General features: G+C 53.7%; 4 protein-coding genes across 5 annotated transcripts; 2 read left to right on the top strand and 2 right to left on the bottom strand.

Annotated features, from left to right (window-relative positions):
- Positions 1-354: 354 nt before the first annotated feature.
- Positions 355-6,459, bottom strand: ENO3 (enolase 3). The gene is made up of 12 exons (XM_016200923.2): positions 6,429-6,459; positions 5,151-5,237; positions 4,786-4,881; positions 4,554-4,612; positions 4,287-4,356; positions 3,551-3,684; positions 2,045-2,267; positions 1,740-1,937; positions 1,336-1,537; positions 818-926; positions 599-657; positions 355-512 (listed from the first exon to the last, which is right to left on the bottom strand). Exons 1-12 carry the CDS (start codon positions 6,442-6,444, stop codon positions 443-445), a joined length of 1,323 nt encoding a protein of 440 aa, XP_016056409.1. The 5' UTR covers positions 6,445-6,459; the 3' UTR covers positions 355-442.
- A 2,121-nt stretch (positions 6,460-8,580) lies between these two features.
- Positions 8,581-11,408, top strand: PFN1 (profilin 1). Its single transcript, XM_016200992.2, has 3 exons — positions 8,581-8,794; positions 10,252-10,444; positions 11,061-11,408. Exons 1-3 carry the CDS (start codon positions 8,663-8,665, stop codon positions 11,156-11,158), a joined length of 423 nt encoding a protein of 140 aa, XP_016056478.1. The 5' UTR covers positions 8,581-8,662; the 3' UTR covers positions 11,159-11,408.
- Positions 11,409-11,860: 452 nt separating this feature from the next.
- Positions 11,861-16,558, bottom strand: RNF167 (ring finger protein 167). 2 transcript variants are annotated; one of them, XM_016200990.2, is made up of 10 exons: positions 16,513-16,558; positions 15,881-16,377; positions 15,717-15,797; positions 14,194-14,319; positions 13,998-14,085; positions 13,745-13,835; positions 13,428-13,533; positions 13,189-13,282; positions 12,482-12,562; positions 11,861-12,403 (listed from the first exon to the last, which is right to left on the bottom strand). In XM_016200990.2, the coding sequence occupies exons 2-10, from the start codon at positions 15,962-15,964 to the stop codon at positions 12,018-12,020; spliced, it is 1,137 nt and encodes a 378-aa protein (XP_016056476.2). In that variant the 5' UTR covers positions 15,965-16,377; positions 16,513-16,558; the 3' UTR covers positions 11,861-12,017. The 2 variants fall into 2 exon arrangements, with proteins under 2 accessions (XP_016056476.2, XP_016056477.2); XM_016200991.2 differs by lacking the exons at positions 14,194-14,319; positions 16,513-16,558 and having other exon boundaries at positions 15,881-16,502.
- Positions 16,559-16,814: 256 nt separating this feature from the next.
- Positions 16,815-19,701, top strand: SLC25A11 (solute carrier family 25 member 11). Its single transcript, XM_016200995.2, has 8 exons — positions 16,815-17,073; positions 17,623-17,775; positions 17,860-18,066; positions 18,240-18,330; positions 18,408-18,498; positions 18,585-18,684; positions 18,765-18,816; positions 18,952-19,701. Exons 1-8 carry the CDS (start codon positions 16,979-16,981, stop codon positions 19,105-19,107), a joined length of 945 nt encoding a protein of 314 aa, XP_016056481.2. The 5' UTR covers positions 16,815-16,978; the 3' UTR covers positions 19,108-19,701.
- The last annotated feature ends 83 nt before the right edge of the window (positions 19,702-19,784 follow it).

The raw sequence follows: 19,784 nt of genomic DNA, 5'->3' as shown, positions 1-19,784 counted from the left end.
ATCTTTGAGCTCCATAGAAGTGGCTGCTCTGGTTTTCACTATCATCCTGTACAAGCACTTGACTTTGACACTGCAGCACACTCTGCAGACTTACTGGCAGATCTGATCCAGTTTCCTCCTGCAATCCTCCTCTTCCTGGTTCTGGTTCCATGTTCCATCAGTGCCTCCTTCCCCCAGCCTCCTTCCAAAATGTGAACTTTGTTGTTCTAGGTCCAGCCCAACTTCCTCAATGACCAGTCCCTCACTTCCCCTTTGTCCCAGCAGGTTACACACCTCTTCTCCCTTTCCTGCCCCACCTCCTATCTTTTCCAGTACAGAGATCAGCATCTCCTCCCTCCCACAAAGGAGCATGCCACTGTCTTGGTTGGCACCAGTGTTTATTTCAGGGAGAAAGGCTTGAAGGTCTACATCTGTCCTGTGGGGTCCTGGGGCCTCCAGCTTCTCACTTGGCCTTTGGGTTACGGAACTTGCGTCCAGCAAAGACAGCCTTGTCCCCGAGTGCCTCCTCAATCCTAGAAGGCAGACCAAGTCAGAGCTGCATCCTTCTAACCCAACAGCCCTCAGCTCCCCACACTCAGGCCCACTGCACTCACTGTACCTCATAAGCTGGTTGTATTTGGCCAGACGCTCTGAGCGGCAAGGAGCACCAGTCTTGATCTGAGGAGGGAAGAGGAATTCCAAGGGTTGCGTGAGGCTAGAGAGGAGGGATTGGGCCTGGCCCTGAGGAAGTAGCCTGTGGTGTCATTCAACTCAGGGGCAGGAGACCAGAGACCACAAGAAAACTTGTTCTAATGTGTCAAAGGGGAGCCATGAGTACCTGTCCGGTGCAGAGCCCCACCACGAGGTCGGCAATGAATGTGTCTTCAGTCTCCCCAGAGCGGTGGCTCACCATCACTCCCCAGCCATTAGACTGAGCCAGTTTGCAGCTGGGTAGAGAGGACACTCGATAAGGCCTAACGGGACCTTGGTGAGAAAGCCAGGGGCTGGATGGGGCTTTTCTGTTTCTGTTTTGGGGATTGGGCACTTTGCGGGGAGGGTGATGACTAAAGTTCTTTGGAAAGTAGGAGAGAAGAGGAGATTTCTGAGATGCTGGTGGGAAGTAGTACAGAATCTGGGAGAAAAGAATGGTATGGGGTAGGGAGGGGATGGCAGGTCACAGTGGCAATGCTCTTGGGGTCAGGCCAAGAGTTAATCAAAGCCTTGAGGTGAGGAGAGTGGGGTGGGTCAGGAGCCAGGGGAAAGGTAGACTTGGAGTTTGAGGGCAGGACTGCAGCTGGAGTAGGCAGAACAGGTGGAGGGAAGCTATGGTGCACCCCAGGGCCAGGAGGCACTCACGCCTGGATGGATTCAGTCACCGAGCCAATCTGGTTGACCTTCAGCAGCAAGCAGTTACAGGCCTTCTTTTCAACAGCCTGAGCAATCCTCTTGGGGTTGGTGACTGTGAGGTCATCTCCCACAATCTGGATGTCCACCCCCGAGAGGAATGAAGTCCAAGTGGCCCAGTCATCCTGGTCAAAGGGGTCTTCGATCGAGACCACTGGTGGGAGATGGAGCAAAGTCAGGTTAAAAGCTTGAGGGCCTCATGAAGGGGGTGACAGGTCAAAAGAGTTTGGATGGAGACTGCAATGGTGCTAAGGACTGGAAGGATCGAGTTGATAGCAATGGAGACTCTGAAGTCAGTGTGTTGGGCAGTTGCTGAGTACTTGGGCAGGTGCACTGGAACACCTGAAGGGTCTCACCAGGATAGTTCTTAATGAAGCTCTTGTACAGCTCCCCCAGCTTCTCCCCAGTGATGTGCCGTGCGGGGTCATCAGGGGACTTGAAGTCTAGATCGTACTTCCCATTGCGATAGAACTCAGATGCCGCCACATCCATACCAATCACCACTTTGTCTGGGTAGCCAGCTGCCTGGATAGCCGTCTTCAGCAGCTCTAGGGCTGGGAGAAGGACAAGAGAAGACCTGAGGCTCCGGTGCACCCTGTCTCCGCAGCCCCTTCCTCTGTGAGGACCCAGGGGTTCTGCCCCTCAGAGTGCTCACACTGACCCTCATTGTTCTCCAGGATGTTGGGTGCAAAGCCGCCCTCATCACCCACATTGGTGGCGTCCTTCCCATACTTGGCCTTGATGACCCCTTTGAGGTGGTGGTAGACCTCGGCGCCAATGCGCATGGCTTCCTTGAAGGAGCTGGCTCCCACAGGCAGAATCATGAACTCCTGCATGGCCAGCTTGTTTCCAGCATGGGAGCCCCCATTGATCACATTGAAGGCCTGAGAGGAGGAGTGGGTGTTCAGACCTGGGCCAAGGTATGAGGGATCAAGAGAAGTTGGGGAGGAGGGGTTGAGGTGGAATCTTGACTTCCCTATTTACTAGCTGAGTAATCTAGGGTGAGTAATTTTACTCCTTAGAGCCTCTTTCCTCATTTTTCTAATGGGAATACCACCTGCTTCCCTGCAGGATCTTATGCTGAAAATTAGAGAAACTCAATGTGAAGTTCCTAGTATGTGCCTGGTACACAATAGGTAACAGTGACATGGCACTTACTACAGGTCAGACACTGCTCTAAGTGATTGACATATATTCTATTAGCTCATCTCATTTTCAAAACAACCCCATGAACTAGGTACTATTATTATCCCCCACTCTACAAATGAGGAAACTGAGGCATAAAGAGGTTAAATAATGCCTTAGCTCCTGTTGCTCAGTGGTTAGAGCATTGTCCCAAGCACCAAAGGGTCTCGGGTTCGATTCCCGGTCAAAGGCATGTACCTGGCTTGCAGGTTCAATCCGTGGCCCAGGTTGGGGCAAGTGTGGGAGACAACCAATCAATGTGGCTCTCTCACATTGATGTTTCTCTTCCCTACCCCCTTCCACTCTTTCTGAAAAGCAATTGGAAAAAAAAATCCTCTGGTGAAGATTAATAAAAAAAAAAAAAAGAGGTTAAATAACTTGCCTAAGGTCACATAACTAGCACACAGGCAAAGCCAGGATTCGAACCCAGTAGCTTATCTCCAGAGCTCATGCTCTTATACAATCTGCCTAGTAAGTAACAATAAATTGTAACTTTTTTTTTAACTTTTTTTTAGAAATAGACTTTTATTATATTAAGCTGTTCATAGTTCAGGCTTTGTCTATAACGTTATCATTGACATTAAATTCAAAGGGTTCCCATATAAAGGAAATTTGCTTTTATAAGGATTAAAGAAGATACAAAGAAATGCAAAGATCCTTGTCATTGCCAATCAGATAGAAGAAGCTATCTGATTTGGGGGTTGGGATAAAATGCAGAATAAGGAACTGGAGTTATTGAGCCTAGGATTGGAATGTGAAAGAACTGTGTTGCATCAAGGAAAAGACGCAGAGAGGCTTAAGGGAAGGTTTGGATTGTGAGGGGCAGAAGGAGGGGCAGGACTGAGTAGGAGAGGTTCCATTTCAGGAAAACATTTCTTTGGAGCTGCGTCTGGAAGGTGAACTTTCCAGGGTCTGCTTATGAACTTTTTGCTGGATGGGGCAACTCTGTCACTGTGGGATCTCACAGGACATCTGCACTCACAGGCACTGGGAGGACCAGGTCCGGGTTCCCAGCGAGATCTGCAATGTGTCGGTAGAGCGGGACCCCCTTCTCAGCTGCTCCAGCCTTGCACACAGCCAGGGACACTCCCAGGATGGCATTGGCCCCAAACTTGGCTGGAGGAAGTAAGCGCAAAGAGAGGATGAGAGCTTCTCCCCCAGGGTTTGGGGTCATCTCTTCAAATGTCCCCTCTGGCCCTGGCTGGGTAGCTCAGTTGGTTAGAGCGTAATTCCAATACACCAAAGTTTCAGGTTTGATCTGAGGTCAGAGCACATACAAGAATCAACCAGTGAATGCATAAATAAGTGGAACAACAAATCAATGTTTCTCTCCCCCCACCCCTTCCTCTCTCTTTCCCTTTTCCTCTCTAAAATAAAAACAAAACAAAGTCCCTCTGGTCACCCCAGGAAGAATCCAGAACTCCAAATCACTGGGCATTAAGAGTTTGTTAACAGATCTCTCCCCAGGGGTCTGAGGTGCTCAGGGCAATCCCACCCCAGGGAATGTACTAGCTTCACATCTGTGTCCACAGCCCAGCCCAGACCTGGCAGAAGGCAGGCATCAGGAAATGCCTGTGGAATGAATAAAAGTCCATCCAGCTACGATGTGCCCCAAAATGTGGGACACAGTAATAATTCTAACCAGACGTCAGCCCTGTGGTTTCTCTCCCATCTATCCTGCATCTCATCCCTTCACCTATCCCTAGCCCTTCACTCACATTTATTCTCAGTCCCATCCAGCTCAATCATAAATTTGTCAATTTTTTCTTGATCCACAACGCTTAGTTTCTGGAAGAGGAGGATTGAGGAGGGGAGAGCAGAAGTCAGATTTCTAAAGAGTTAGGGCATGTGCAAAAGGAAGGAGTACAAGTATTTTGGAGAGACAGGACAGTTGGCCTCTCCCAAGCATGGGCTCCTTGGGATGAGGCAGCAGGGGTGGTGGTGGAGTGGAGGGGGGGTTGGAGGATCAGGCTCTTCCAACTTGCCTTTTCTAGCAGAGCAGGACCTAGAGTCTTGTTGATGTGTTCCACAGCCTTCAGGACACCTAGAGAGGCCAGAGGAGGGGGTTCAGATCTTCAATTCAATCAGGTCTCTTCCTGTGGACCCCAGTTCAAGAGCTTTGGGTTCCAATCCTCTACCCCATGAAAACATTGGGGGGGGGGCCACATCCTGAAACCACCCCCCTCACAGGCTCTTTCAGTGTTGGTATTTCCTCACCTTTGCCCAGGTAGCGAGATTTGTCTCCATCTCTTAGCTCCAGAGCTTCATAGATACCTGTGGAAGCTCCACTGGGCACAGCTGCTCGGAATCGGCCTGGGATGAGAGGAATTGGAAGATCATAGAGAGTCCCATCCACCTCTAAAGGACCAAGGTCTCCTCTCTGAGCCCAGAGTGGAGGCAGTGCAGACAGACTGGTGCTTCTCCCAGCAGGAGATCCAGGTTGGAAGAGGAAGGCCTGGGAAGAGCTCTGGGGAAGGGAATCTCAGAGATAGGTGAGGATGTGGGGCAGTTAGGGGACAGGGACTGAGGCCAGATGGGGTTGGGGTCTTCCAAAGCAAACCAATCCAATGGGCCTGTGTTACCCTTGGCTGTGTACAGGTCCACCTCCACAGTGGGGTTGCCCCTGGAGTCCAGGATTTCCCGGGCAATGATTTTCTGCATGGCCATGGCTGCAGGACAAGAGGTTGAGTGAGTGTCGACAGTTGATCCCTTAAGGAACCCCAAATTCCAAATCCCTGTGCCCTTTAAGAGTCTTCCCCACCCCAAGAAGGCAGGTGCTGGAGCTAAAAATATCCCACAAAAAGGTCACAGACCAAAGAGGCAGGCACAGCCCCCTCCCCCACTCAGAACAGCTCCTATTCCACCCTCCACCCCATCCTAAGAATCCAGGGGCCTCTCCTTTATAACACCAGCGATTCTGATTCTACCACTCCCTGAAACCCTCTCCGGAAAAGTCAAGCAATCTGTTCTCTGTGGCTTCCCAGCCATCAGATCTGTTACTGTGGTTTTCATTTTCCTGCTCCTCAGTCTTCTTCAGATCTTCAGGGGCCCCAGATTCTCCATCTGGCTCCAGCTCTAACTACCCTTCTCTACCCACCTCTGCCTGCCTCTCTTCACAGCCTCACTTCCCTATCCTTGGGTACCCCATCCTGTTTGCTCCAACTCCTCCAGTCTTTCTTAAACAACCCCAGTCCCAGAAGGGGGAAAAAGGTGACATTTCCCTTATTTCCTCCAAGGCAGCTCCACCCTCACCCTCTACCACTTCCATCCCCCTGGGCTGGAAGGTTCACCAGACCTGGATGTCTTGGCTGGGGGCTTGGGGTGAGCTCCGAGTCTAGGTGGCGGCTGGGACAATGTCAGCTCACCCCCTCAGGCTGGGAATTTATCCCCAGCCACCCTGTCCCCAGCCAGCCCCGCCTCTCCCTCTCTACCCTCCCCCTCCACACCCGGCTGGCAGCCAAGTGCCCACTATAGCCTAAAGCCCCCGTCCCAAAGGCCAGTAACTATCCCTCCCTTCTCTCTGTCCCCCAATAAAATGTCCCTACTTTTAATTCCACCCCTGGGGAAGAGCTTCAGAATGGCTTGGGGGGGGGTCTTTCACCTCCCCAGGATTATATTCCTCTTTGCAAAGGTTAAAGAGGAACTAGTGCCATTTAGGAAAGGCCAGGAGTAACTTGAGCCCTGCAGGGCTGGGGAGGGGGCCTGGAAGAGGGGCTGCTGGATTGACATCCACACATGCTCAGCTCACATGGCAGGCAGGGGCTGCTTCAGCCCTCTGTGGGGGAAGGAACCCGGGGTTCCCGGCAAGCTCGGAAGTCTAAAATTGAATCCCCCGCATTCCGAAGGCGAGAGGGTCTCACCTCTCAGGGTCCTCATAGCGGCCTCTCGGGGCTCCACCCCATCCTACCCCTCCGCGTAAGCAGGAGGGTGGGGGAGGAGGGGAGACGGAATTAGACTGGCCCTCGGAGTGGGCGAGGCTGTCTCTGGACAGCGCTGGGACAGCACTTATCGCCCCGCGTGGAGACTGTCAGTAAGGAGCCCCTTTCCCGACTGCGGGCGTTGCAGGACGCAGTCCTAGCCCTAGAACGAATGATGTTGAGTCAGGAGTGAAAAGTGAATGAACACGAGGAGGGGGCGGCCTGTAGTGAGTGAGGAACGCCCGGGCGACTCCGGCGGTCCTCTAGCAGCATTGAGGGGCTCTGCCCGGTCGGCTCTGGGGGGAGTGCGCAGCCGGCCAGGAGAGGGAGGTACGCCGAGGCTCGGGCCGGCCGGCCTGCGGGCGAGGGTCAAGGAGCGCCTTGGCTCCTCGCCCCCGACGCGGAGGCCCCTCCCGCCGGCGCTGGGGCGGCCCGCGCCGGGTGACTCACTCCCGGGGCCCTCTCCTCAGCTCCCCTCCCCGCTCCGCCCGTCCAGCGCGGTCCGTCTTCCAACCCCCAGCTCCGGGTCCCTCCCCCCATCTCGCCCCTCCTCCCTTATCTCAGGCCGCTCCCTCCCGCGATTTTTCCACCCTGGGGTAGGGGGCGAGGCAGGCCAGAGGTCAGGAGATGGCGGGCCGGGAGCGCCGCCACGCGCCCAAGTGCGGCCCCGCCCCAGCGGGCCAGTGACTCAGCCCCCGCGGCTGTCGAGGAACGCGGGCTCGGGGGGCGTCGGGTGCCCATGGGGGGCGGAGTGGCCGTGGAGGAACCGCGCCCAGCTCCGGACGACGAGAGAGATGAATCCCTTTCCCGCCGGGGAGGCTCTCCTCCCTCGGGGGGCCGGAAGCGACCCAACTCAGCCGCCTAAGCGGCTAGAGCGCGGCTAGTTCACCGAAGCCGGCCGCCTAGTCCTGCCCCACCCCCTTCCAGTTGGCGGCGGGCGATCTGTTCGAGCACAAATTGTTGACATAAAGTTTTACTGAAAAAGGAGAAACCCAACAGGCCCAAAGTAGAAAGGACCTTCCCCTTCTTGAAAAAGTTGCAAACCTTTAAACTTATTCTTCCGCCTTAAAAAATAGGCCCGCCTGTCTAGCCCCTCGGGCGTCCGTGCTGTGACCTCTGCAGAGATGCACCTAGGATCACAGCCGGTGACCCAAAGTGCTGGCCGGGGGAATGGGCGGGACTGGGACCTGAGTGTGAGGCCTGGGTGGGACTGGAGCGGACCCAGCTAGGGATAATCCCCTGGAGTGGGGTGGGCTTCATTAAGTCTAACTTGTGCCACCCGGCCAAATACTGGGACAGGGCATAAGTGTCCCCAGTGGATGCCTTCAATTCTGAAACCGGCCGGGGTATTTTGTCAAATTCCCCTTTGCTCTCTTATTTCTTGATTAAATAAAATCAAGAGTAGAGAAGCGGTAACGCGCACGCCTCGCTCTCGCCCCCGCCTCTTCCGCCCGGCGGGAGACACGTCCCCGGCCGCCTGCCTTCGCAGGGGTTCCAAATCGGTCCAGTCGGGAGCGAAGCAGCGCGCGCCCGCGAATCCGGCAGCCGGCCCCAACCGCCCCACGCGCTTTCCCTCCGGGGCCCGGCGCAGGCGCGGGCGCACGCGCGGCCGCCCGCCGCTCCTTCCCTCCGGTGGAGGTGGGGGAAGGGGGAGTCGTTCTGTTTAACCCTGAGTTCCCCGAACCCACTCTAATTTGCTAAATTGGCAGTTTGCTAATTCCTTCTTTCACTTTCCTTCCTCTGGCTCACTTCCTTCCCTTATACCCAAGTGTGGTTTATATGCAATGCAAATTGGAGCGAGCCCTAACCCTAACCCTAACCTCTTACTGCTCCCCACTTTTTTCATCCTTTTACACTGCTTTCCAGTGAACTCTGCAAATTTTGCAATAAGGAGAGGGATTTTTTAAATTGCATTTGCAAAGTTAGGTATCTGGGCAGACGGGGGGGTAGGGAGGGAGCAGGCCCCGCCCCTACCGCCCTTTGCAAATAAAAATCTAGAAGGGGGGGAGGAGCAGGAAGTGGCGGTGCGAGGGCTGCTGCACAGCTAGCAGAGCCGCGGTCCGGACGGCAGCGCGTGCCCCGAGCTCTCCGCCTCCCCCCGCCCGCCAGCCAGAGGCAGCCCGAGCCCAGCCCGCGGCCCCAGCAGCAGCGCCGAGAGCAGCCCCAGTAGCAGCGCCATGGCCGGGTGGAACGCCTACATCGACAACCTCATGGCGGACGGGACCTGTCAGGACGCGGCCATCGTGGGGTATAAGGACTCGCCCACCGTCTGGGCCGCCGTCCCCGGGAAAACCTTCGTCAACATCACGGTACTGCGAGACCTGCGCGCTCCGGGGGACTGGCAGAGCTTGGACCCTGAGGGAGGGACTCGGGTGGGGGCGGGTGCGATCTGGGAAGGGCAGCGAAAGGCCATGACCCGGTCCTTGTCCTGGAAACGGCGCGAATGGCGGCTGCACGTGAGAGGGTCCGTCTGTTGCCCCTAAGTCCTACGCCCCAGGCGGCGTCTCCCATCCAGCCCGCCGCCCCGCTTTCCGCGACGGGGCGTTACATCCGGGGCACAGGGCGGGGAGGGGCGCGCCGCCCGGTGCGGCGGCCCACTTCCGCCTCGTTCAGGGCGGGGCGGGCACGCGCTGCAGTTTCAACCGGGGATTGTGATTGAGAAGGGGCTTGGGGATCCCTGGACCCCCAGTTCCACTTCCGGCCGCCAACTCGTGCCCCCTCCACCATTGTTCCCCCTTATGAGGGCGGGAGCGTGGCCGGGGTTCCATGCGGGGCCTGTGAGCTCTCTACTCCTCCCAACTCAGTTGAAGAAGGCAAGGCCGCCTCACGCCCCCCCCCCCCAAGTCTGCACCGTGGACTTAAGCATTCTTGTGGGACCAATCCCGGAAGTCCCCTCGCCCTCCCTTCCCGCCATCCCGCGGGGCCTGGAGTAGGGGAACTTTAAGAAGTTTTAGGGTAGTATAAGTAAAGGAATAAGGAATGATGACTGCTGTCCCCATCACTACCTCCCGGGTCCACACTGCCCGGAAGTGGGGAGGGGGAGCGGAAGTTCAAATGGGGGGGGAAGGGGATTTCCGGGCGGGAGGGGACCGGATGTGGGGATTTGGGGTGTAAGGGGGAGGGGTGGAAAGGTTCCCTGGGGTATCTGTACCCGGGAACTGGCGTGCTGTGTCTAGCCTAGGTCCCCTTTCAAAAATTTTCCAACTTTAACAGAAAGCCCCCAGGGATCTGCTTCCTCATCTTGGGACCTAGATACCTGGACCTAAACTCTAGGTTACTTAGAGACCCAGGCGTCCCGGGCCCTAACAACTCCTTCAGAACCTTTGACCAAATAAGGGCAAAGTTGCTTCTCCTGCTTTGCCCGCCCCCTCCCTTCCCCTCTTAGCTTCTGCTTTTCCTGAAGGAGACTTCTGAGCATCCAAAGGCTCCCCACTTCATTCCACTCCACTTTCCTCACTGACTTTTGGCCCCCTTTATTTCCTGAGTTTGCTTTCCCTCTTAAACGAACTCTAAGTCTCCAGAGGAATATGCTTTCTGTTCATATTACCATTCTCTAGGTTGAGGATCCTGATCTTTTTGTGTACTAACTTCCAACAGTCAGTTGTAAGAGTTTCTCAGATTTCATGGATGAGTACAAAGCACCTACCATACACACCTTTCCTCCCCAGGGGATTCTAGCTCCCAAGAAGTGGAAAGCAGATGTGCCCTTGGAGAAAGTGGGGAACCTTGGTGTACTAATTTGATGAGTGCTTGGTTCCCTTTCCAGCCAGCTGAGGTTGGTGTCCTGGTTGGCAAAGACCGGTCAAGTATTTTAGTGAATGGGCTGACACTTGGGGGCCAGAAATGTTCTGTGATCCGGGACTCACTGCTGCAGGATGGGGAATTTACCATGGATCTTCGTACCAAGAGCACCGGGGGAGCCCCTACCTTCAACGTCACTATCACCATGACTGCCAAGAGTGAGTTTCTGAGTCTTAACCTTTCTGTAGCTCCAAGATCCCTAATGTATATCCTTTTGTGAAGCTTTTGGGTGCTTTTTCTGTGTGGTTCCCCAGTATGAAGGGATCAGACCAGCCTTCTACTCCCAGCCTGCTGGATATTGGGACATTGGATAGTCCCTGTTCTGTCTCAGTTCCTCATCTTCTGATATAAAGAAGTTGAACTGTATTACCTGTTCAGTTGCTTCCTGCCTTGAGCCTTTTCAGATGAGAAACTTTTTTAGGAGGTGGTAAACTATTGGTAGTTAGCACTTAGCTGTTGTCTTTTGAGCCCTTTTGTTAAAACTTGGAGGCTCATCTATATCCATTTCTAGCCTGAACGTGAGTCAAGTCTATAAGCCTTTGACCCCTAAATTTTAGTGTTGTTCTGCTTCCAGTCTTTTAGCTTTTTTTTTCTTCCCTCTTTTGAAAAGGCCTATTGTTTCAGGGTGACTGACAGCCTGCCTGTGCGTGGGGGGGGGGGAGGTTGGGAGAGATGAGGTTGGGTTACAGCCCCCAGGACTGGACAGCTGCTGAACAGCTGGCAGGGGGTAGCATTGTGACACCTGGGTCCTAGCCTCCTTTCTCTTTCCTCTAGCGCTAGTCCTGCTGATGGGCAAAGAAGGTGTCCACGGTGGTATGATCAACAAGAAATGTTATGAAATGGCCTCCCACCTGCGGCGTGCCCAGTACTGACCTCGTCTTTCCCATCCCCCCACCACTCCCCACTGCTTTTGCACCCCTCTCCTTCCCACACACACACACACCATTTTTATTTTTTTGGGCCATTACCCTACACCCCTTATTGCTGCCAAAACCACATGGGCTAGGGGCAGGGCTGGATGGACAGGCACCTTCCCCTACCCATACCCCTCCTGTGTGTGGTTGGAAAAAAAAATATTTTTTTTGTTTTGTTTTTTCTGAATAAAAAAGATTCTACTAACAAGGTGCTGTGTGGTTTTAGCGTGGGTGTCAGGATGGAGGACAGTCTCAGGGCCTTGCCTCTTTATCCTTGCTTGGGGTTAGGAACAGGAGTTGAAGCACTACAAAGTCTAGGAATTGGATCTTGTTTCCATATCCAGAACTAAGCACCTGCCTCAGGCCTATCTAGCCTGTTGTTTGTTTCTAGCCCTAGGTCCTCAGTGTGTTAGTTGAATTAGTGGGTAATGATACTGCCATCCAGACCAGAGAATGGGTCCCAGCCTGTGGGCAAGGCAGGACCAGTTGAGTCATCCTGTGGGTGGGGCTGCCCCTCTGAGTCACAACAAATGCCTGCTGGGGCTATCCCCAAGACTAGGTTAATCTCCCAGAATTCCCCTGCCCCTTTACACCAAAAAAAGGGGACAACATCCCAAATGGGTAAGAGGTTCACCTGTGTAAGAATGATCTTCCCCTTCCTTAGTTGTCAAAAACAATTTTATTAACCCAATAAATGAAGACCCAGTCCCTTAGAACCAGCCCCCTCAAAAGGATGGGGTTGGGTAAGGGAGAAACCCAGGGTAGAAATATCCCATCTCTCAACAGAAGGCTAGAGGGAGAGGCTGTGCAAAATAGGTCACCAGGGGTGGGGGTGATGAGGGGAGTAGGAGACCAGCATGGCAGCTGAAGAGGAAGAGGGAGGAGAAGGTGTGGGATCTGTTGAAGACTCAGGAAAAGCAAGGGGGACTGACGCTAGGGAGCCAGGATCTGTTGAAGACTCGGGAAAAACAAGGGGGGCTGGGGCTAGGGAGCCAAAAGAGGTGGGAGTTGTGGGGCTGGAGCCCAGAAGTGGGGTTCGCTCTGAGGCAGGATGGTCCCTTGGTTCCCCTTCTTCATCACCATCTTGCCCCTGAGTTTCCTCCTCCTCCTCATCCCCAGGACCTCGATGGACAGGCTGCTTGCAGATGGGGCAGGTCTTCCGGGTCTGAGTGAGCCAGGGGTCCACACAGCGGCTGTGATAGGCTGCGGAAAAGGAATGAGGTGAAACTCCTGGTGTTTGCTGGTGGGGTGGGACATGGGCACAGGAACTGAGGGCCTCACCATGCGCACAGGGGAGTACCCTTAGCTTGTCACCATCCACATACTCATCCAGGCAGATGGCACAGACATCATACTGGTCTCCTGCAGGAGGAAAAAAGGAGTGCTTTTACTGAGCCACCTTGGACCAGGGCCCACAAGAACTCACTCTGGGAGGCCTGTAGAGAGCTAAGTCTTGCAAGAGTTATTTTCCCTGTTTCTACAGAGCCAATGGAAGAGCTAAGACTGGGCCAGGATAGAACATGAGGAACGGGGGTGGGAGGTAGAAGGGACAAAGAGAAGCAGAGGTAAGAAGGAAGTGGGTTTTAGGGGGGTGAGGGTGAAGATATAAGGAGTGGGAGGAGCGGAAATGAGGGCAGGGCTTCTGCTATTGCCTTATTTGGGCACTAGAGGCTCCTGGGCCTAAAGACCTAACCCCTCCACCTGTTCTCAGACTAAAGCCTCCCCACTCCTTCTGTTTTTGTTCTCCCCACCTCCCTTATAAGCAAGGTTGGTCTCCCATTTTTCCCAGCTGCTCCATTTAATCTTTGCTTCCCATCTTCTGCTCTGTTCCTGTCCTGTCCTCACTGTATATATGGGTAAAAAGAAGGAAGATGGCATCTCAGGCTGACATCTCCCTGCCATCTTTGCCCCTTATCTCCTGGGCTCAAACTCCTTCAGAACCATGTATGCTATGGGAAAGGCCTTTCATCCCCCTATCCCCCCCTCACCCTTCTGATAGTCATGTGTTGGAATCTGCTTCAGTTGCTCTTTGGTCAGTCGATTCCGCTGGAGCCGTTTCCGGTGCTGGATACAACGAACTATCTGTGGAAAGGGAGTAGATAGATCAGATCAGCCTTAGGGAACCAAACTGGACAATCCAGTACAAACCATCCCCACCTCTAAATCCCAAGTCCAGTCTGGTTTTAAAGGCCTCAGCTCCTCCCATCATGCTCCCTGAGCTACTCACCATCACTGCTCCCATGGCCAAAACCAGCAGTCCCACAATCCCTGTGAAAGGGATGAGGTAATAACCCAATGGGAAGCTACTGTCCGGGACCAGAAGCACCCGAGCCCTGGGAAAAGGAAGACCAGTATCAGAGGGCAGGAAAAGCAAAGTGACAAAGGAAGAGACACAAAGTAACTGGCTCTGGAAAAGGCCCATAGATAGAAAAGGGGATGGAAAGAAAGTCAAAAGGCAGAGTATGAAGGGCCTGAAGCTTGGGCTCCAGATTTGCAGGGACGTGCTGAAGGAAGAGAAGAGTGGGAAGGAGGGACACATCCTACCCTTTCTCGTAGACAAAGAGGGCACGCAGATACTCGGAGCTCCTCTCCCCAATAAACACAGACGGGATCCAGATCTGCTGCTGGATTTCTTCTGCAGGGATCAGGGCATTACACTGGGGACTCAACACTCTACTGATATCCTTTGGTAATCCTGGCATTTGGTTCTTTCATACCATCCCACCCAAAAGATTGACTACCATCTCTAAGTCTGAGTTCTACTGAAAACCCAGCTGTTCAGATCCCCCAACCTTACCACTATTCCACACCATGTTCAGAAGTTCATTGGAATTCACATTGTGTACCACAGCTGCACCATACCCAGCCTTCTGAGCATTCAGGACCTAGGGAGACAAGACGGGATAAGGAGCCATTATGGATCTTGCCTTCCTTCATTCCTGGTGTATTTTTTTTACCCTCACATTCCCAGCTCCCACTCCACATTCAGCAACCTTGAGGTCAAAGTTGCAGTCGAATCTTCGAAGCAGTGCAATAAAGACTGACCCGTTGACCGGGGCTGGGGGTGGTGGGGCAATGGGGCTGCAGGCATTGGCTGGGTGAGCCTCCACAAGGAAGCCCTGGGGAAGAGAAGTAAACAACAGTTGGATCTCACCTCCCTAGGTTCTGCTCCCCACAGGGCCCACCAAGCACATGGATCCCCACATACTGGATGATCTCTATCTTCCATTTCCTCCTCATTCCTGGGGTCTGAGCATCCCACCCAAGTTGGAATTCTATCTCTTCTTGGCCTCCAGAAGATGAAATTACATCAAACAACATCGAGATCCTCCCATTAACCTTCTCCCTGTCCCAAATGAGCTAACCTATGCCCCATACTCCAAGCTAATTCAAATTCTGCCTTCCAGTTTCCCACTGATTATACATCGATTCTCCACTCACCCATGTCACTTTATCTCAGTTCCATTTCACACTTCCTTCTCTAGTACATACTCATAATACTCCCTGCTGTTAAACAAGACAAAAGGGCCCTGGCCGATGTGGCTCGGTTGGAGCGTCGCCCTGTATACACTGGAAAGGTCTCAGGTTTGATTCCTGTTTGAGGTACGTACAGGAGGCAACTGATTGATGTTTCTCTCCCTCTCCCTCTAATTAAACACAAACAAAAAATATTCTCCAGGATTGGGAGAGACGACAGGCCCAAAATGGAGTTCACTTGTGCTAAACTCCATGTCACCAAACTGAGACTTAACACCTAACTTAATTACAGTTTCAGCCTCTCCCAGGAATAGAATCTTACACAAGTCATTCTGGAATTACCTGGTCAGCACTAGTGAGGTAATCTGCCTGAGAGACCCCCTGCCATCCCCTTGAGAAAGGTGACCTTGCCACAAACAACCAGCTCTTTGCTAGTATAACTCCACTGTCCTGCTCCCTTCTGCCTATGGAAATCTTTCAGTATGTACAGCTCTTTTGGAGTTTCTATCTGCTACATGGGATACTGCCCGATTCATAAGTCATTATATAAGGCCAGTAAGATCTTTAAAACTTACTTGGTTGAATTTTGTTTTTTAACACCTCCCTTTAATTTCCCAATTACCCATCTTACAAACAACTACACTGATATCTATGGCCCAGTTTTTGCTATGTAGCAGTCTTTGTCCTGAAGTACCGCAAAATTGCTTTATCTAATTTAATCTTCACAAAAACCCTGAAATAACATCTATTATTATCCCGTGCTACAAAGATAATTAATCTAAGAGCATATAAACCAATAACTGACCCCAGAGATCCTACTGTAAGCACACTTCTCCCTGTCTTTTATCTTGATGCACTTTCAGACTCTCTCATAGGGTTCAGACTGCTAGAGAGAGACTTGGTCTTCTAGCTTCTGCATTTCACACTAGATGTGCTAAAGTACTTCCTAACTTAACTTTTTTCCTACCTCTAGCTTCATCCAAGGGTATGGCTCCTTAACCCAGGATGGAAGATTTAAGGAAAAAGGAGAGAAAATTACCTGAAGTCCCTCCTGGCTCAAAGCAGCCCCAAAGAGAGCTGGGAGGTCTGCAAAGTCCATGCTGGTATTGTGGTCCGAGGTCTGCGGACAAATTATTTCATATTCCCCTTCAGCTTGCAACTTCTCCCTTCAGCGCCCTTCCCCCATCTGCCCCTTTGACTCACCGCTCGAATGAGCCCCCGGACGGGGGCCGCTCCCCACAGCACAGTGGCCACAACGACGGGAAGCGGGAAGGCCGCAGGGTGCATGGCAGCGGGAAGGGAGAGGCTGAGGCCGCGTCCTGGTAGCAGGAGCAGAAGCGGAGTTCTGCGCCCTCTCTGCCCCTCCAGGATCCCAGGGGTCCAACCACCCCCAGGCCCCACTTCCCAGCTACATGGGGACACGGGGAAGGAACCCTGACTTGGGGAATGAGATATCCAACCCGTTTAGTGGACTTGGGAGGGAGACACTAAACGTATCCTTTCCTGGTATAGGAATAAATCAGGGGAAGGAGAAAGAGGTAAACACAGGTGACAGAAAAACTTCTGGAAGGGTGGGGGAGTTCAAGGAGGTGGGACTTCCGGCCAGGTGGGCTGTCTTCCTAGGTCCTGGGAAAGGGTTTCCGGTAAAGAAAGGAAGGCCACTTCCAGCATTGGACGCTCAAGATGAAGGACTTCCGGTCCTAAAAGGCCGGTTAAAAGAAAGGTTAGAGGTGGAGGAAGTGCCTGTGAAGATGAAGGAAGCACTGAAATCCCAAAGAACGACCTAGTCATTCCCCTTTTACAGCCAGGGTCCTGGAGCTGACCGGTTTACAAACCTTTCCTCCCTCCGGCCGCAGCCGCCGTCGCGGTACCTTCAGGTCTCGCGAGAGCCCTCATCACGCTTCCCTCCCACCTACTGAAAACTTGCTGTATCTATCGCGAGACACCTCCTAATTCTGGCTAGCCTCGCTGGTTCGATCTCGCGAGATCTTCAAACACCTTTTCTACTTTCCCGCGATTCCAATTCAGCAAAAATTGCGCCAATGCTCTGGCTTCCTAAATCAGCCACACCCCTTCGCGCACCCATCTTTGAGCTCCTCCAGCTCCGCCTTACTCCCGGCCACCTTTGCGCTGGGCGCCTGCGCCTGCGCCATCATTCCGAGGTTCTGGACTTGAGAGCCGGCGGGCTTTGCGCGCGTGCCCTCGCCCCTGTTGCGCGCGCGGTGTCACCTTGGGCGCGAGCGGGGCCGCGCGCGGGGTCGCGCGCGTACAGGACCGGGTGTTGAGGGCCATCGAGTAGTGATGGCGGCGACGGCGAGTCCCGCGGCCGGCGGGATGGACGGGAAACCCCGTACGTCCCCTAAGTCGGTCAAGTTCCTGTTTGGGGGCCTGGCCGGGTAAGCGCAGGCCCCAGGGATGGGAAAGAGGAGGAAGGGACGGGTGCAAGGAACCGGGCCCAGTTCATCTTGGGGTCTGTTGCAGGGTCAGCACCGTCCTCAGTGTATGTCAAGGTCCTTGATGGGCTACCAGGACCTTTTCACCCGTTGCAGGGCCCGTACTAGGCTACATGCAGGGTGATTGCACGGCTCCCGCCGCGCGCCACCAGAATGTCTCAACCCATTGCTTGGCTCTGCTGGACTGTATGGAGTTCCAGGTCATTCCATGGCTCCTGCGGGTCATGAATGGGTCGGACTGCATGCAGTCCCAGGTTACTTCTTGACCCCCTTGGAGCTTCATGGAGCACTTTGATTGCATGGCTCCCCCTGGACCATTGGACCTTTTGCTCTTGATACACACATAGACTTATATACATGCCCCCCAACCTCTTGAACATTTCATCAATTGCATGGCAGGTCCTGCCCCTTGTGACCCTTCTTGTCAAGTTCCAGTGGGCATTGGTAGACCTGGGACACCTGGCCCTTGACTCTACTCCTGTCTTCCTCCAGGATGGGAGCTACAGTTTTTGTGCAACCCTTGGACCTGGTGAAGAACCGGATGCAGCTGAGCGGGGAAGGAGCCAAGACACGAGAGTACAAAACCAGCTTCCATGCCCTCACCAGTATCCTTAAAGCAGAAGGACTGAGGGGCATTTACACCGGGTATTGAGGCTGCAGAATGGGGGTTAGGGTGTGGGTTGGCAGCTCCAGACCTTGGCCTGATACGCTGATCCCTTCACCCCCCAGGCTGTCAGCTGGTCTACTGCGCCAGGCCACTTACACCACCACTCGCCTTGGCATCTATACTGTGCTATTTGAACGCCTGACTGGGGCTGATGGTACACCCCCCGGCTTTCTACTGAAGGCCCTGATTGGCATGACTGCAGGTGCAACTGGTGCCTTTGTGGGAACACCAGCTGAGGTGGCTCTTATCCGCATGACTGCTGATGGCCGGTGAGTTCCAGGTCTGAGCCTGCCTCCAGCCCCATTCCTTGGAATCTAGAATTAAGGACTAACTTCTTATTTTATATAGAGCAGAACATTCATCTGTTCTGGCCGCCCTTTCTTTGTTCATGTGGGGCAGGATTGTCTGTCCTGAGCTTGGCCTCTCCCTGCCTTCCCACCAGGCTTCCAGCCGACCAGCGCCGTGGCTACAAAAACGTGTTTAATGCCCTGATTCGAATCGCCCGGGAGGAGGGTGTCCCCACACTATGGAGGGTGAGTGAAGGGGCTGGAGACTTGGGAGATATGGGATCAGGTCTCAGGCATTTCTGACTCCTCCACTCCACACCCAGGGCTGCATCCCTACTATGGCTCGGGCGGTCGTCGTCAATGCTGCCCAGCTCGCCTCATACTCCCAATCTAAGCAGTTCTTACTGGACTCAGGTGAGACCCAGAGCTGGCCCCTCAGCTCCCAGCCTGGCCTAGGCCTGCTCCGAGCTGACTGCCACTCCCTACTCTGCCTCCCATAGGCTACTTCTCTGACAACATCCTGTGCCACTTCTGTGCCAGCATGATCAGTGGCCTGGTCACTACTGCTGCCTCCATGCCCGTGGACATTGTCAAGACCCGGTGAGTCTGCAAGTCTGGGCCTAGAGAAGGAAGGGAGAGCCCCCTTTATATCTCTCATGCCCCTGCCTCCTCTTCTTCAGGATCCAGAACATGCGAATGATTGATGGGAAGCCAGAATACAAAAATGGCCTGGTGAGGAAATAGGGCTTGGGGGCTTGGGCTGGAGGATTGGATGTCCTGAGAAAATAGTGAGGGTAGCTGGGTATGAGGACCAGGGCCCCAGAGGCCAGGTCCTAGCCCCAGTGTCCTGCCCACTTGCCTGTCTAGGATGTTCTGGCGAAGGTCGTTCGCTACGAGGGCTTCTTCAGTCTGTGGAAGGGCTTTACACCGTACTATGCCCGCTTGGGCCCCCACACCGTCCTCACCTTCATCTTCTTGGAGCAGATGAACAAGGCCTACAAGCGTCTTTTCCTCAGTGGCTGAGGCAGGCGAGGGGCCTGGAGCCAGTGTGCTGGGGCTCCCACTCGCCTGCTGCTCCTACAGTCAGTGTGCCCCTGGGGGGCCTGGACCGCTGCCCTGGGCCCCTCTATTTATTTTCCCTCCACAGTGTGGTTCCTTCCTCTGCGGTAAAAGACTTTGGTTTGTCCTACCCCTGCTCCAGCTTACCCTGCTTGTCCTGATCCTCATGACCTCTCTGTCCCTGGCTGTGCCTTGGGGGAAGCTGAGAAACTCCCTGAGGATTTCCAGCCGCCTCTTGGATGTTAGTTTCAGGACACATAGGACAGCAGAAGATTCCCCTTCTCAGTAGGGAAACCAAGGCAGAGCTGAGGGGACCAGAGAGAGCAGAAGCTGTCAAGATGGTCAGAGGGTCTGCAGTGGGAGGATGTGGTCCTTCCTCCCTCCACCTCATTGAGGACATAATCAATAAATTGGATTGATAACACTATCCCCAAATCTGAAAAGTTGTGAGGCTGGATGGGGAGGAGACTGGACAAAAAAGCAATGCCCCTTGAGAACAGAAACTGGAGTTTTTAAGAAAAATTATTAAAGAAAAAGCACCTGTTGATTTTATGCAAATACTATGTAAATAAGTCTTGTTGCAGCAGCTGATGTGATGAGGAAAACCAAAATCCAGGCCATGTGTGTTGCTTCCCAGCCAC

The sequence above is a fragment of the Miniopterus natalensis genome, chromosome 17, assembly GCF_054644295.1.
Source record: "Miniopterus natalensis isolate mMinNat1 chromosome 17, mMinNat1.hap1, whole genome shotgun sequence".
Lineage (NCBI taxonomy): Eukaryota > Metazoa > Chordata > Mammalia > Chiroptera > Miniopteridae > Miniopterus > Miniopterus natalensis.
Note: the sequence above shows the minus strand (reverse complement) of the source record. Positions and strands in the feature narration are given on the sequence as shown.